Raw genomic sequence first — 15,301 nt, forward strand, 5'->3', positions numbered from 1 at the left:
AAAAAAAAAAAAAAAAAGAAAAAATTAACAGTAATTCTTCTTGGTTTAGTGGTAGACGGAGGAGAAGTCCATCCCCACCACCCACCAGAAGGCGACGGTCTCCTTCTCCCGCCCCTCCTCCTCGACGGCGCAGGACTCCCACACCACCACCACGACGAAGGTACTTTGTCAGATACGCTAACTGGAGCGTCTCCCCAACTCCCCCCACCCCTGACACATCAGATGAGTAACGGTGCTCACTTCATAACAGGGTTGGAGAGAGGCACAGCTCATGAAAACCCAATCATCATGCTTAGGAACTACAAAAAGATCTCTGAATCTTTCTGATTATTATATCTTATTAGAGTAAGCAGACTAGCATTGTTCAGCCAGTCATAAAAGATCACATATGATTCCATCTATATGAAAAGTCTAGAATACACAAATCTATAGAGATAGAACACAGATTAGGGTCGGGTGGACATGTGGATGGTAATGGCTGCAGAACTATATGAATATACTAAAATCATTTAATTGTATACTTTAAATGAGTAAATAGGTGGATTTTATAGCAGGTGAATCACATATTGTGATAAAGATGTTAATACATTGAAAGGTGGTATTGACTAGTAATTGCAAATAGAAAATTTAGAGATTCCTGTCAGATAGCTCTTACCTAAATAATCAAAGATAACATCCTCAATAAAACATACTGGCATCATGTATTTCCTGGATACCTCTGTAGTATGCTCTTACCAGTTATGCCGAACCTCAGTCTAATTATTAGGAAATACCAGAGAAACCCAAATTGAAAGTCATTCTACAGAATACCTGACCAGTATTCGAAAGTGTCAATCATGAAAGACAATGACAGAAACAGTCACAGATTGGCAGGAACTAAAGAGATGTAGGGTCCTGGAGCAGAAAAGGGACATTCATTAGTGGAAAATTGGGGTTGTTTTGCTATTTTAGTAATACTGAGTTATCACTGAGGTTCATTTTATAGTTTTGCTAATTTTCTTATGGTTATATAAAATATTAGCATGGTGAAGTGGCAGATCTCCTATTTTTGTAGCTCTTCTGTACATCTACAACTATTTTAAAGTAAAAATTAACATTTAAGTTTTAATGGCATTGCTCGGATATGTTGCCAAGCAATGTAATGGCATGCTGCCACCTTTTTTTTTTCTTTTTTGTAAGACAGTCTCACTCGGTCACCCAGGCTGCTGTGCAGTGGCACAATCTCAGCTCACTGTAACCTCTGCCTCCTGAGTTCAAGCGATTCTTCTGCCTCAGCCTCCCGAGTAGCTGGGATTACAGGCACCTGCCACCACACCCAGCCAGTTTTTGTATTTTTTGTACAGGTGAAACCATGTTGGCCAGGCTGCTCTTAAACTCCTGACCTCAGGCAATCCTCCTGCCTTGGCCTCCCAAAGTGCTGGGATTACAGGTGTGACCAACTCTGCCCGGCCTGGCTGCCACTTTTGAATGCCTGTTATGTGCCAGGCAAAGAACTAGGCGCTTTATATGCTTTACTACTAGTCCTCAAAGAGACCTTCCTTGATAGTTGGTATTGTTTGCATTGTTCAGGTGAGGAAATGGGAGTTCAGAATTACTAAATAATTGCCCAGATACAGTGATGAAACTGTACCCTACCACATTTCCAAAGTATATGGCCTGTTGTAAAGCTAACTCTGGGCAGGAATTTACTTTGATCTAAAAGTCTGCAAGATCCAAGAGGAAATTAGGCAGTTTGGCCTAATAAGTGGTCTTCTAAGAGAAAATGGAACAGTCTCTTTGAGGGGAGGTAGAAGTGTCTTTAAGGCTTGTGCAGTGAACTCTTTAATTATTCATACAGTGTCCAAATGCTAATTCAGAGAGGACACCATGTAAGAGACCTCTTTAAAGCATGGACTTCCTAAAGTGACCATAATAGAGTTTTGTTAATAGAGTTACTTGGTTATTATATAATAACTGATGTTCAGTTAATACAGTGCAAGATTCTCTTTCCAAAAAACATTGTTGATTTCGTATAGATGTTAAAAGACTTGACGAATTCACACCTTCTGAAAATTGCAAATTTGTTAATCAAAATGTCTTTTTTTTCTTTTTTATACTTAGTCCTGCAGACAAAGTGTCCTGTGTTGCAGTCAGCTGAGATAAACAAGTTTTATTGATATTTAAGTGAGAATATAAAGATGGCATGTTCACTTATAAATATATTCCCTTTGCCTAGTGCTAACTACAGTATAGTCAAACCTGCTGATTACTTTTCTCTTCATCCTGTTTCTGTATTTTGTTGAGCCTTTCGGCTTAATTATGTATCTTTTTCCTAGGACTCCTTCTCCTCCCCCACGCCGGCGCTCACCTTCTCCTAGAAGATACTCTCCTCCAATACAGAGGAGATACTCTCCTTCTCCACCTCCAAAGAGAAGAACGGCTTCACCTCCTCCCCCTCCTAAACGAAGAGCATCACCATCTCCACCACCAAAGCGGCGGGTCTCCCATTCTCCACCTCCCAAACAAAGAAGCTCCCCAGTCACCAAGAGACGTTCACCTTCATTATCATCCAAGCATAGGAAAGGGTCTTCCCCAAGCCGATCTACCCGGGAGGCCCGATCACCACAACCAAACAAACGGCATTCGCCCTCACCACGGCCTCGAGCTCCTCAGACCTCCTCAAGTCCTCCACCTGTTCGAAGAGGAGCGTCATCATCACCCCAAAGAAGGCAGTCCCCGTCTCCAAGTACTAGGCCCATTAGGAGAGTCTCCAGGACTCCGGAACCTAAAAAGATAAAAAAGTAAAAATATTTTATGCTTTTTCATTAGGAATACTTACATAGCTCTTTATATTTGGAAGCTTCCGGCCCCCCCCAATATAAAAGGAATAAGTTATGAATATGAGCTTTTAAGTCAAACTTTAGGTACTATTTACAGATCCTGTTCCATTTTTGAGATAGTTTCTATGGCATAAGTTAAATGCCACAGGCTTTTAGTTGGTTCTTAGCAGTTATCAATTTGTTTTTAGGGGTATGCTTCCAAAACTAAACTTAAGTAAGAAATAGAACATTTCTTGTGTGTGATGTAAGGAACTGACATTACTAATCTTACATAAGAAGCATCATTAACAAAATGGATAGAGGATTATGAGGCTTTAGCCACCCTCTAGGAAACACAGGGATGTAAATTGGATATATGTTAGTAGAATCAACCAGCAATCTAAGTGGTATATTTGAAATTCATAACCTGGTTGTCCAGTGTAGTTGGTTTTCTCATGTGAAGAGGTGTCTGTTCTCAGTGCTGAATGTTTTTTCCTTTTTGTCTAGGGTTGCTTCCCCAAGCCCACAGTCTGTAAGGAGGGTCTCATCCTCCCGATCTGTCTCCGGGTCTCCTGAGCCAGCAGCTAAAAAGCCCCCAGCACCTCCATCCCCTGTCCAGTCTCAGTCACCATCTACAAACTGGTCACCAGCTGTACCGGTCAAAAAGGCTAAAAGCCCAACACCGAGCCCATCACCGCCAAGAGTATGTGTCTGCCTTATTTTGGACACCCTTTTATAAATATGTATGTGGTCACTTTGAAGCAGAGAAAATGTCATTGGGGCATTAAAATATTAGTGTTTAAACTTTTTTTCCCATTTGTGTGTTATATATCTGATCTTGGGCAGGTTTCTGTATTGCATAAAATCAGTGGTTAGATGTCCATCTGTTTTTTGTTTGTTTTTCGAGACAGGGTCTCAGGCTGTCACCCAGGCTGAGTGCAGTGGGATGATCATAGCTCACCGCAGCCTTCCTGGACTCAGGTGATCCCTTCGCCTCAGCCTCCCAAGTAGCTGGGATTACAGGCACATGCTGCTACACCTGGCTGATTTTTTGTTTTTAACTTTTTGTAGAGACAGGGTCTTGCTGTGTTGACCAGGCTGATCTTGAACTCCTGGCCTCTAGTGATCCTCCTGCTGTGGCCTCAGATGTCCATATTTAATTAGGTTGACTGAATAGTTGTGCAAGCTAACTTGTGAGGAGTTTTAAGTAATTGCTTGGAAGTGTGAAATTGAAATATTATGGATTAAATTATAGGAGCCTGCCTTTTACATAAATTTGGTATGTGTGTCATGAGGAAGAACCAGTCATCCCCACTCTAAAGATAGGAGAGCTCAGATGGTAGCTAGAGACATGGCATTCATACAGGCATGTGTTTAGACTAATGGCGGGTACCATTTATTAAAAGTCTGATACACATTAGGCAAGTATTGTGGGTGATTTACAGATATTCCCATTTAATTTTCACAAGAGCTTTATCAGGTAGGGATTATTACACTTATTTTAGGTAAAAAGGTCTCAGAAAAAGTTCAACAATTTGTCTAAGGTCAAATAGTTCAGGAGCTGGAATTCAGCTCATCCTGGAGATAGCCCCTGACTTTGAATACCTTTCTTGGTGATAATTGGCCTTGGGTCTTCCCCGCTCACACCCTCCAAAGCCTTTTGGAAATCTTGAGATTTGTCCATTGGGAATTTGGGGAAATAAAATGTTCAGTTGGACAGAATATTAATCAGATTGATTATAAATGCTGGGTGTTTTTTTGTTTTTGTTTTTCCCCCTTCCTAGAATTCAGATCAAGAAGGAGGTGGAAAGAAAAAGAAGAAAAAGAAGGACAAGAAACACAAAAAGGATAAGAAGCACAAGAAGCACAAAAAACACAAGAAGGAAAAGGCTGTGGCTGCAGCTGCTGCAGCTGCTGTGACCCCTGCAGCCATTGCAGCTGCCACAACCACATTAGCACAGGAAGAGCCGGTGGCAGTGCCAGAGCCGAAGAAGGTATTTATGAACTCTGTGTATGGCTCTCTTGCAGTATACGTACAGATAGCAAAGTCACTTTATTTTGAGAAGTAGCAAAATTGTTTTTTCTACTAATTGACTACTCTGAGATAAAATTCACACACCAAACAGTTCAGCCATTTACAGTTTGTGGTTCCCTGGGTTTTAGTATATTCAGTCGTCGGCCATCCCCACACTTTGATTTTGCTCTTTACTCAGCATTTCCCACCAGTGTCTTAAGACTTAACCAAGTAAATTCTGTTGTTTTTTTTTAGGAGACTGAAAGTGAAGCTGAAGATAACCTTGATGATTTAGAAAAGCACCTGCGTGAAAAGGCCCTGAGATCAATGAGGAAGGCCCAAGTGTCCCCACAGTCTTAGGGGGAAATGTTTGTTATGATGTAAATTTTATTTGGTTTGTACGCAGTTCAATTTCAAAATTGCTAAAATGTGTTTGAGCTTTAGACTATAACATTTGTTGTAATAATTGCTAGGTTGAAGTTCACCATGTAAAAAAAGGGGGCATGGATTTACATTGCAAAAGGTGTCCACAGTGTATTAGTGACATTCTTTCATTGACAGCTGACATAATTCATTGAGTGAAATAATTTAAGCCAAAAAAAATTCCCTTTTTAAAAAAGGGGGTTTAAATACTGTTGGCATTTTTATGGTTCCTTTAAATGCCCTGGCTATTCCTAGAGGGGGTTTTTTGTTTGTTTTTTTGGTTTTGATCTTCTTTTTGTTTTTCTTTCTTCTTCTTACATTTTTTTCATTTGAGTCTTAGCTCCCATTTAAGTTATGCTACTGACCTTGTATGGTCTGTAAGCTTGCCCAGAAATAAGACCACTGTTTTGAACTACCACAAAAGTATAAATGAATATTTTAATGCCACCATCTTTCCTGTTGCCTGTGGAGTCTCTGCTGAAATGAATCAGGATTCGAGCTCTAGGATGAGACAGAAAATGAAAGCATGTTGTTTGCCAGGACACTGTGGGTTTATATGGATGTGTAACAAGTTGATTTGGAACACTGGACTCTCATTCTGTTCTTCTGGTTTTGTTTTTTTGTTTTGTTTTTTTCTTTTGTAAAGGCAATGAGCTAGTCCCAGAAAGGATCCTTCAGTTACATACAATTTGTTTAATGAAATGTCATGGCTCTGTTCATATCTTTGTCTTGTTCTTCCGATTGGTATATACAAGTTTCAGAGCTCTTGTATTTGGAAGGCTGGAAGGGCCCAGACTTTGGAATAGTGTCTTGGTTTCACTGTTTTTGTTTTGATTTTTTTTTTTTTGTTTTGATTTTTTTTTAAACTAAAGCTATATAAAGCTTGTGGATTAAACAGAATAAATTTCTAAATTTAAAAATTTTGCCACTCACTTTTAGTTACTTAATAGTGCCTGTGTAAACCCTTTGGTGTGTTGGAAGTTGGGTAAGGGAAAGAAAAGGTGATGAAATTAAGGTTTTACCATCTTTATTTCAGTAATTACTGTTGTGAGTGCTGTAAAGGGAAAGTCTCAGCGTGTGATTGGAACATTTAGAATACTGATGGGAGAAGTCCACCAGGCAAAGGGAAGAGCATTGCAGTCAGTGTCTGTGTATTCCCTGAGGCAGAAGGAGCCTGGCATGTTAGCAAGTGAACAAAGGCTAAGGAATGACTGGAACACCCTCTGTCGGCGTTGTGTGAGTGTGTGTGTGCGCGTGCACGTGCACGCTCGTGCTTAATATTTGGCTATGTACAACCAAGTCTGTTTTGCATTTAAAACTCAGTGGAACGAAAATTTGGGGAAACTTGGCGTTGTTAACATAGTATGAGGTAAAACAGCAACATCCGTATGAAGGAAGTTCACCAGAACTGAGCAGGTCGACACATGTATGGTTTGATTATAAGTTCTGGCAGTTGAAGCAAAACAAGGAAGAAAATGCCTACCATCTTAATTTCTTTCTCTTCTTTTTTTTTTCTTGAGATGAGGTCTCGCTGTGTCGCCCAGGCTGGAGTGCAGTGGTGTGATCTCAGCTCACTGCAACCTCCACCTCCTGGGTTCAAGCGATTCTCCTGCCCCAGCCTCCCGAGTAGCTGGGATTACAGGCGCCCACCACTACGCCAAGCTAATTTTTCATATTTTTAGTAGCGACGGGGTTTCACATCTTGGCCAGGCTAGTCTCAAACTCCTGACGTCAAGTGATCCACCTGCCTTGGACTCCCAAAGTGCTGGGATTATAGGCATGAGGCACCACACCCGGCCATAATGCCATAAAAGGCATACCAAAATTAACATGTCCAAAATAAGATTTTTAATACAATCTTCTGATCTCAGTCCATTTCAGTACCTGTCACTGTCATTTCTTCAAAATTGAAGAGTCCTTATAATCAGTGGCCATACTGTCTACTCCCCAATACTCTTGCATGCTGTTCCCTACAGCCCAAGTCACATCACAGGTGTGCTAAAATCCTCAGAAAGCAGTTTCAGAATAAAACAAAAATTTCTTACTATGGCCTGTAAGGGCTAATAGGATTGGGCCAAATCTGCTTTGGTAACTTTATTGTCACTCAGCAGTCTACTCGAGCCATGCTGGCCACCCTGTCTTCCTTTTTTTCCAAAAAGCTGACTTCTCTTTCAGAGACTTTTGTACCGTGCCCACGGTTCTTTATCCTGGAAGGCACTCCTGGTCTTACTGCTTGTTTCTTTACTTGATTTGCCTCAGACACTTCCCCAGTTCCCTCTCCTTTGTTTTCATGGATGTCAACTTTTGCTACCTAAAATTATGCATTTACTACCTAAAATAATGCATTTGCCACCTAAAATGATGCATTTTTGCTCGCTAGGAAGCTGGTCTTATTCTTGGCTATTTCCCCAGTGGTACAAACCAGTGTACCACGGTACACTGTATTCCAGTGTATTCATTCGAGGAATGAGTAAATTTAGTTGTCATTGCATCCATACTGGCCAGATACTACTAGGGTTTGAGGTAAAGTGAAGAGGCCAGACGCAGTGGCTCAGGCCTGTAATCTCAGCACTTTAGGAAGGACGAGGTGGGGGTACTGCTTGAGCCCAGGAGTTTGAGACTAGCCTGGGCAACATAGGTGACCCCCCTAAAAATTAGCTGGTCATGGTGGCATGTACCTGTAGTCCCAGCTACTCCAGAGGCTGAGGAGGGAGGATCATTTGAGCCTGGGAGGTCAGAGCTGCAGCAAGCAGTGATTGTGCCATTTCACTGCAAAAAAAAAAAAAAAAAGAAGATGATTGCTGTCCTTAAGGAGCATCCACCTACTGGGTATGCAGACATGCAAACAATTTGCGGACTGCACACTGAGTCTGGTGAACCAGGATTTCTACCATAGCTTCTACTGTATGGTCTTGGGCAAGTTACTTGACCTTGAAGTGATGCCATTTCCTCTTCAGTGGAAATGATGGAATCTACCTCAGAGTTTTTGAAGATTTAAATGTGTCAGTTAATACATATAAGGCAATGATACCAAAAGACAGCTTCCCATTCTAACATGACATAGCCATTCTTGTAATTATGGCAAAGTTTAGTTTAGATGACAAAAAAGTATTTTAGATCAGCCCCATGTAAGGCAATTTTTTTTTTTTTTTTTAAAGATTTAACTCACATGCCATAAAATTCACCATCTCAGTGGTATTCAGAGGTTATGCAACCTTCACCAATATCTGTTCCAAAATATTGTCGTCACCCCAAAAAGAAACTTTGTGCTCATTAACAGTCACTTCAATTACCCTGACAGTTCTTTTAGCCCCAGCCCCTGGCAAGTACTTTGCTATCTATAGATTTGCCTATTCTGTACATTTCACTGAAATCATACAATATTGGGCCTTTTGTCTGGCTTCTTTCACTTAGCACAGTGTGTTCCAGGTTCGTTCACGTTGTAACAGGCATCAGTGTTTCATTTTTATTTTTATTTTTTGAAACAGGGTCTCTATCTGTCACCCAGGTCAGAGTGCAGTGAGGCAGTCATGGCTCACTGCAGCCTCGACCTCCCAGTCTGAGGCAACCCTCCCACCGCAGCCTCCTGAGTAGCTGAGATTACAGGCATGCGCCACCATGCCCAGCTAATTTTTGCATTTTTTCAGTACACATGGGGTTTTACCATGACGTGTCAAACTCCTGGACTCAAGTGACCCACCTGCCTCAGGTTCCCAGAGTGCTGGTGTCAGAGGTGTTCAAACCAGAGCAACTCCATCTTGAATAGGGGCTGGCTAAAATAAGGCTGAGACCTGCTGGGCTGCATTCCCGGGAGATTAAGGCATTCTTAGTCATAGGATGAGACAGGAGATTGGCACAAGATACAGGTCACAAAGACCTTGCTGATAAACAGGCTGTGGTAAAGAAGCTGGCCAAAACCCGCCAAAATCAAGATGGTCATCCTCATTGCTCATTTTATGCTAATTATAATGTATTAGCATGCTAAAAGACACTTCCACCAGCGCAGTGACAGCTTACAACTTCCGGAAGTTACCCTTTATGGTCTAAAGTGGGGAGGAGCCCTCGGTCCTGAGAAATCCATGCCCCTTTCCTGGAAAACTCATGAACAATCCACCCCTTGTTTACCAATAATCAAGGAATAACTGTAAGTATACTCAGTCGAGCGCCCATGCCGCTGTTCTGCCTATGGAGTAGACATTTTTTATCCTTTACTTTCCGAATAAACTGACTTTATGGACTCACCCTGAATTCTCTCTTGGGGTCTGGATCAGGACCCTTTTCCGGTAACACTGGGATTATAGGCGTGAGCCACCGTGTCCAGCCACTTCATTTCTTTTTACTGTTGGATAGTATTCCCTAGTTTGAATATACCATGTTTTGGTTATCCATCAGTTGAATATTTGAGCTATTTCCATCTTCTGGCTACTAGGATAAAGCTGCTATGAACATTTGCATATAAGTTTCTGTGTAAGCATATGCTTTGATGCTGTTGGATATCTGTGCCTAGGATTTGGAATTTCTTGGAATTGCTGGGTCATGTAATTGTATGTTTAATGTTTTTAGGAACTGCAACTTTTTTTTTGAGATGGAGTTCCGCACTTGTTACCCAGGCTGGAGTGCAATGGCACTATCTCGGCTCACTGCAACCTCCATCTCCCAGGTTCAAGCGATTCTCCTACCTCAGCCTCCTGAGTGCTGGGTGCTCTCAGTGACAGGTGCCCGCCACCAAGCCTGGCGAATTTTTGTATTTTTAGTAGAGACGGGGTTTCACCGTGTTGGCCAGGCTGGTCTTGAACTCCTGATCTCAGGTGATCCACCTGCCTCGGGCTCCCAAAGTGCTGGGATTACAGGTGCCCGCCACCACGCCTGGCCGCAGCTGCACCATTTTACATTCCTACTATCAGTGTATGAGGATTCCAGTTTCCCCATGTCCTTGTCAATATTTGTCACTATCTGTCATCTTGATTATAACCATCCTACTGGGTGTGAAGTTCTATCTCACTGTGTGTGATATGCATTTGCCACATGGCTGGTGATGGTGAGCATCTTTTCACGTGCTGGTATTCCTCAATGCCATTTTAAGCTGATTTGTATCTGCATGAACATGTTTCTGAAGTTGTGGGTATAGGATTAGATCCAGGGCTGGGTTCAGAGTCTGTAGAAGAGAGCTGATGGTATTTGTAGTACTCTCATACCCATATGTGGAGGTTGGAGATAGGGAACTATGGCCAAACCAAAATGTGTTCCCATTTTATAAACAGGATCAGGAGACTCAGGGAGAGTGTGACTTAAGGTAACTGGTAGGTGCACTTCTAATTAATATTGTCCCTTTACCATCTGATAAAGAACCCAATATTTTCAGCTGGGCGCGGTGGCTCACGCCTGTAATCCCAGCACTTTGGGAGGCCGAGGCGGGTGGATCACGACGTCAGGAGATCGAGACCATCCTGGCTAACATGGTGAAACCCCATCTCTACTAAAAATACAATTAGCTGGACGTGGTGGCACGCGCCTGTAGTCCCAGCTACTTGGGAGGCTGAGGCGGGAGAATTGCTTGAACCTGGGAGGCGGAGGTTGCAGTGAGCCGAGATTGTGCCACTGCACTCCAGCCTGGGCGACAGAGCAAGACTCTGTCTCAAAAAATAATAGTAACCCAATATTTTCCTCAATATAGCTGTCCAACTTCTAGTATTATAACAGTCATATAAGATAGTGAATGTAGGGTGGGGCATGTTGTCTCACATCTATAATTCTAACACTTTGGGAGGCAAAGGCAGGTGGATCACTTGAGCCCAGGAATTTGAGACCACCCTGGGCAACATGATGAAACCTTTCTCTACAAAAATACAAAAATTATACAGGCATAGTGGTGTGTGCCTGTAGTCCCAGATACTCGGGAGGCTGAGGCAAGAGCATCACTTGAGCCTGGGAAGTCGAGGCTTGCAATGAGCCGTGTTTGCACCACTGCACTCCAGCCTGGGTGACAGAACGAGACCCGGTCTTACAAAAGAAAAAAAAGTGAATATAGAAACACCACCCAAATGTGCAGTTGTTAGGAAAACACTGGGGTTTAGGCTGTAGCTTATTATTCCAAGAAATCCAAGTTTAGAAGTTGAAAATTGCATGGCATTAATTTTTTATTTTTTTAGAGACAGGGTCTCTGTCGCCCAGGCTGGAGTGCAGTGGCATGATCATAGTTCACTGTACTTTGAACCTCGAACTCCTGGGTTCAAAGGATCATCCTGCCTCAGCCTCCCAAGTAGCTGGGACCACAGGTGCACACCACCACGCCCAGCTAATGTTTTGTATTTTTAGAAGAGAAGGGGTTTCGCCATGTTACCCAGGCTGGTCTCAAACCCCTGAGTTCAAGGAATCTGCCGCCTCACCCTCTGAAAGTGCTGGGATTACATATGTGAGTCACCACACCCTGCAGCCTTTTTTTTTTTTGGACAGGGTCTCACTCTTGCTCAGGCTGGAGTGCAAGTGGCTCAATTTTGGCTCACTGCAACCTCCACCTCCCAGAATCGAGCAATCCTCCTACATACAGGCATATTTTGAGGCCCCAACTCTGCTCAATCCTCAAAGATCAACTCTAAGATTCCCATATTTTTTATTTGAAAGACCCATGTTAGTTCACACTAAACATTACCCTTTGACTCGTAGGGACTCAGTTATTGCTGTGCTCCTAATATGATGAATTGGTAGCGTGAAAGGAAAATAAACTTCGGGACACCAAAATCACTAAGCTAATGGGAAAAGTCAAGCTGGGAACTGCATCAGGTAAAACTGCCTCCCATTTTATTTCTAAATGAGATAGCTGCAAAGATTAAAAAAAAAAAAAAAAAGCTACATACCGACCTGGCATGGTGGCTCATGCCTGTAATCCCAGCACTCTGGGAGGCTGAGGAGGGCGGATCACGAAGTGGGGAGATCGAGACCCTCCTGGCTAACACAAGTGAAACCCCATCTGTACTAGAAATATAAAAAATTAGCCAGATGTGGTGGCGGGCGCCTGTAGTCCCAGCTACTCGGGAGGCTGAGGCAGGAGAATGGCGGGAGCCCGGGATGCGGAGCTTGCAGCGAGCCAAGGCAGCACCACTGCACTCCAGCCTAGGCGACAGAGCTAGACTCCGTCTCAAAAAAAAAAAAAGGCTACATACCTCCCTCACAATTTGCCGACGAGGAAATTCCTTGTGGCCCTCAACATCTTCACTATAAAACAGTGATGTTGAATTTCACCCTGGCTATGTACATTGATTGCTCATCTTCACAAGTGCAGGAGAGACAGTCATTCCAGTGGCCACCTGAGACAAATGCATATTTGATTGCTTCCCTCTTTTTTTTTTTTTTTTTGAGACACGGTCTCCCTCTGTCACCCAGGCTGGAGTGTAGTGGTGCAATCTCAGCTCACTGCAACCTCTGCTTCCGGGATTCCAGCAATCCTCCCACCTCAGGCAGCTGGGACTACAGGCATATACCACCATGCCCAGCTGATTTTTTTGTATTTTTAATAGAGACGGAGTTTCATCATGTTACCCAGGCTGGTCTTGAACTCTTGGCCTCAAGTGATCCACCAGCCTCGGCCTCCCGAAGTGCTAGGATTACAGGCATGAACCACTGCACCCAGCCCCTCTGCCCTATTTTTTTTATGTAAAAATGTATACTCACTGAGCCAAACTAAAACTTACGTGACTATTTCTCTACTCTCCTGTCACGTGTAAATTGTGTATTCAGTGAAAGGCTAATCAAAGACTCAAAAGAATGCAACTGTTTTTGTCCCTTATCTACCTATCACCTGGAACCTCCTCTTGTACCTGCTTCGAATTGTCCCGCCTCTCCAGACTGAACCAATGTGCATCTTACACATATTGATTGATGTCTCATGGCTCCCTAAAATGCATAAAAGCAAGCTGTACCCATGCCACCTTGGGCACATGTCATTAGGACCTCATGAGGCTGTCATGGCCACATCCTTAACCTTGGCAAAATAAACTTTATAAATTGATTGAGACCTGTCTCAGGTACTTCGGGTTCACAGTAGGATCTGAAGTACAGGTTTTCCAAAGCTCTTGGCAAAAACATTTCACGTTTGTCAATATGTAGCAGGTTGGCAGGTTTTCATAATTATAAGAATGTCAAGCTTGAATAATGAGATTCAAAAAATAGGTTTATGTACAGAGCCCAGAGCTTGAGGTTGGCTACCCAAGAGGATAGATTCAGGTTGTCCTAAATATACACTCCAATTAGCAGCAGTTACAAATGGGTCTTTTTAAGGAATAAAGAAGAGGCAGTTCTGAAATTGTTTACCAAGAATTTACTACATTTATCACATAAGCTTGGTCGGGCACAGTGGTTCATGCCTGTAATCCCAGCACTTTGGGAGGCCGAGGCAGGCAGATCGTCTGAGATCAGGAGTTTGAGGCCAGACTGACCAACATGGCAAAACCCCATAACTACTAAAAATACGAAAATTAGCCGGTTGCAGTGGCATGCGCCTGTAATGCCAGCTACTCAGGAGGCTGAGGCAGGAGAATTGCTTGAACCTGGGAGGCTCCTAGTGAGCCCAGATCACGCCACTGCACTCCAGCCTGGGCGACAGAGCAACACTGTCTCAAAAAAACATAATAAAATAAAAATAGGGGCCGGGCGCGGTGGCTCATGGCTGCAATCCCAGCACTTTGGGAGGCCGAGGCGGGTGGATCACGAGGTCAGGAGTTCAAGACGAGCCTGCTCAATGTGGTGAAACTCCATCTCTACTAAAAAACACAAAAAGTAGTTGGGCGCAGTGGTGCACTCCTGTAGTCCCATCTACTCAGGAGGCTGAGGCAAGGGAATCACTTGAACCCAGGAAGCGGAGGTTGCAGTGAGATCACTCCAGCCTGAGCCAACAGAGTGATACTCCGTCTCAAAAACAAACAAACAAAAAAAATTAGCTCTCGATTGGCCGTACATTGTTCTTTGTATCACAAATTCCAGGAGCATGAAGATAGTGGGTGAGGCAGCTCGTCAGGAACAAAATGCCTTTAAACAGTTGCCCCAGAGCATGGGGTTTTGGGGAAGAGGGATGACTAAAGTCCCATGCTTCTATATCTCTGGGCCTGATAAATGTTGCATGCCTCGCATAGCTCAGATGGCCCCGAGCTTTTTTTTTTTTCTTTCTTTCTCTAGGGGTTTCTGCCAAGATGCTAACCCTTACATTTCAGGTGTATCAGAGAGGAAGAGCTGATGGGTGCTGAGTCCCAAGAGAAGCACCCAGTTTGCAGAGGGCTATGGATACCTCTCACCAGATGGGGCAGGAAGAATGAAGGGAACAACTTAGTATCAGCAGAATCGTAAACTCCTTAGCTGGAAGCTACCTTAAGGAAGTGTTTCGCAGACTGTAGGTGGAGACCCATGAGTGAATTGTAGAATTTAATAGATCACAACTAGCATTAAAAGAAAACAAAAATAGTAAATTTGAGTCCAAATCGCATATAGTAGGTTAAGTATTGTTTCATGGATCGGGTATATATATTCATGTATGTATGTGTGTGCTTGTGTGTACAGGGTTGTAATATTAAATGTATTCTAGGCTGGACATGGTGGCTCATGTGTATAATCCCAGGACTTTGGGAGGCTGAGGCGGGCGGTTCACTTGAGGCCAGGAGTTTGAGACCAACCTGGCCATCATGGTGAAAACCCATCTCTACCAAAAAAATACATATATATACAAAAATTAGCCAGGCGTGGTGGTGCACACCTGTAGTCCCAGCTACTTGGGAGGCTGTGGCATGAGAATCACTTGAAACCCAGGAGGCAGAGATTGCAGTGAGCCAAGACAGCGCCACTGCACTCCAGCCTGGGTAACAGAGCAAGACTCTGTCTCAAAAAAAATAAAAATAAAAATAAGATAAAATAAAATAAAAAGTATTCTAGACTGGGTGCAATTGCTCATGCCTGTAATCCTAGCACTTTGGGAGGCCGAGGCAGGCGGATCACAAGGTCAGGAGTTCAAGACCAGCCTGACCAACATGGTGAAACCCCGTCTCTACTAAAAACACAAAAATTAGTCAGGTGTGCTGGCGGG

The 15,301-nt window shown here is 43.2% G+C and overlaps 1 protein-coding gene across 1 annotated transcript in view; it reads left to right on the forward strand.

Annotated features, from left to right (window-relative positions):
• Positions 1-6,159, forward strand: part of SRRM1 (serine/arginine repetitive matrix 1) — a 45,002-nt gene extending 38,843 nt beyond the window's left edge. Inside the window, exons 13-17 of the mRNA XM_011977911.1 lie at positions 47-160; positions 2,316-2,780; positions 3,306-3,501; positions 4,583-4,792; positions 5,068-6,159. Of these exons, the coding sequence (XP_011833301.1) occupies positions 47-160; positions 2,316-2,780; positions 3,306-3,501; positions 4,583-4,792; positions 5,068-5,172 (1,090 nt within the window). The 3' untranslated portion in view covers positions 5,173-6,159. The remainder of the gene's footprint in view (positions 1-46; positions 161-2,315; positions 2,781-3,305; positions 3,502-4,582; positions 4,793-5,067) is intronic.
• The last annotated feature ends 9,142 nt before the right edge of the window (positions 6,160-15,301 follow it).

Source organism: Mandrillus leucophaeus, unplaced genomic scaffold (assembly GCF_000951045.1).
Source record: "Mandrillus leucophaeus isolate KB7577 unplaced genomic scaffold, Mleu.le_1.0 Scaffold185, whole genome shotgun sequence".
NCBI lineage: Eukaryota > Metazoa > Chordata > Mammalia > Primates > Cercopithecidae > Mandrillus > Mandrillus leucophaeus.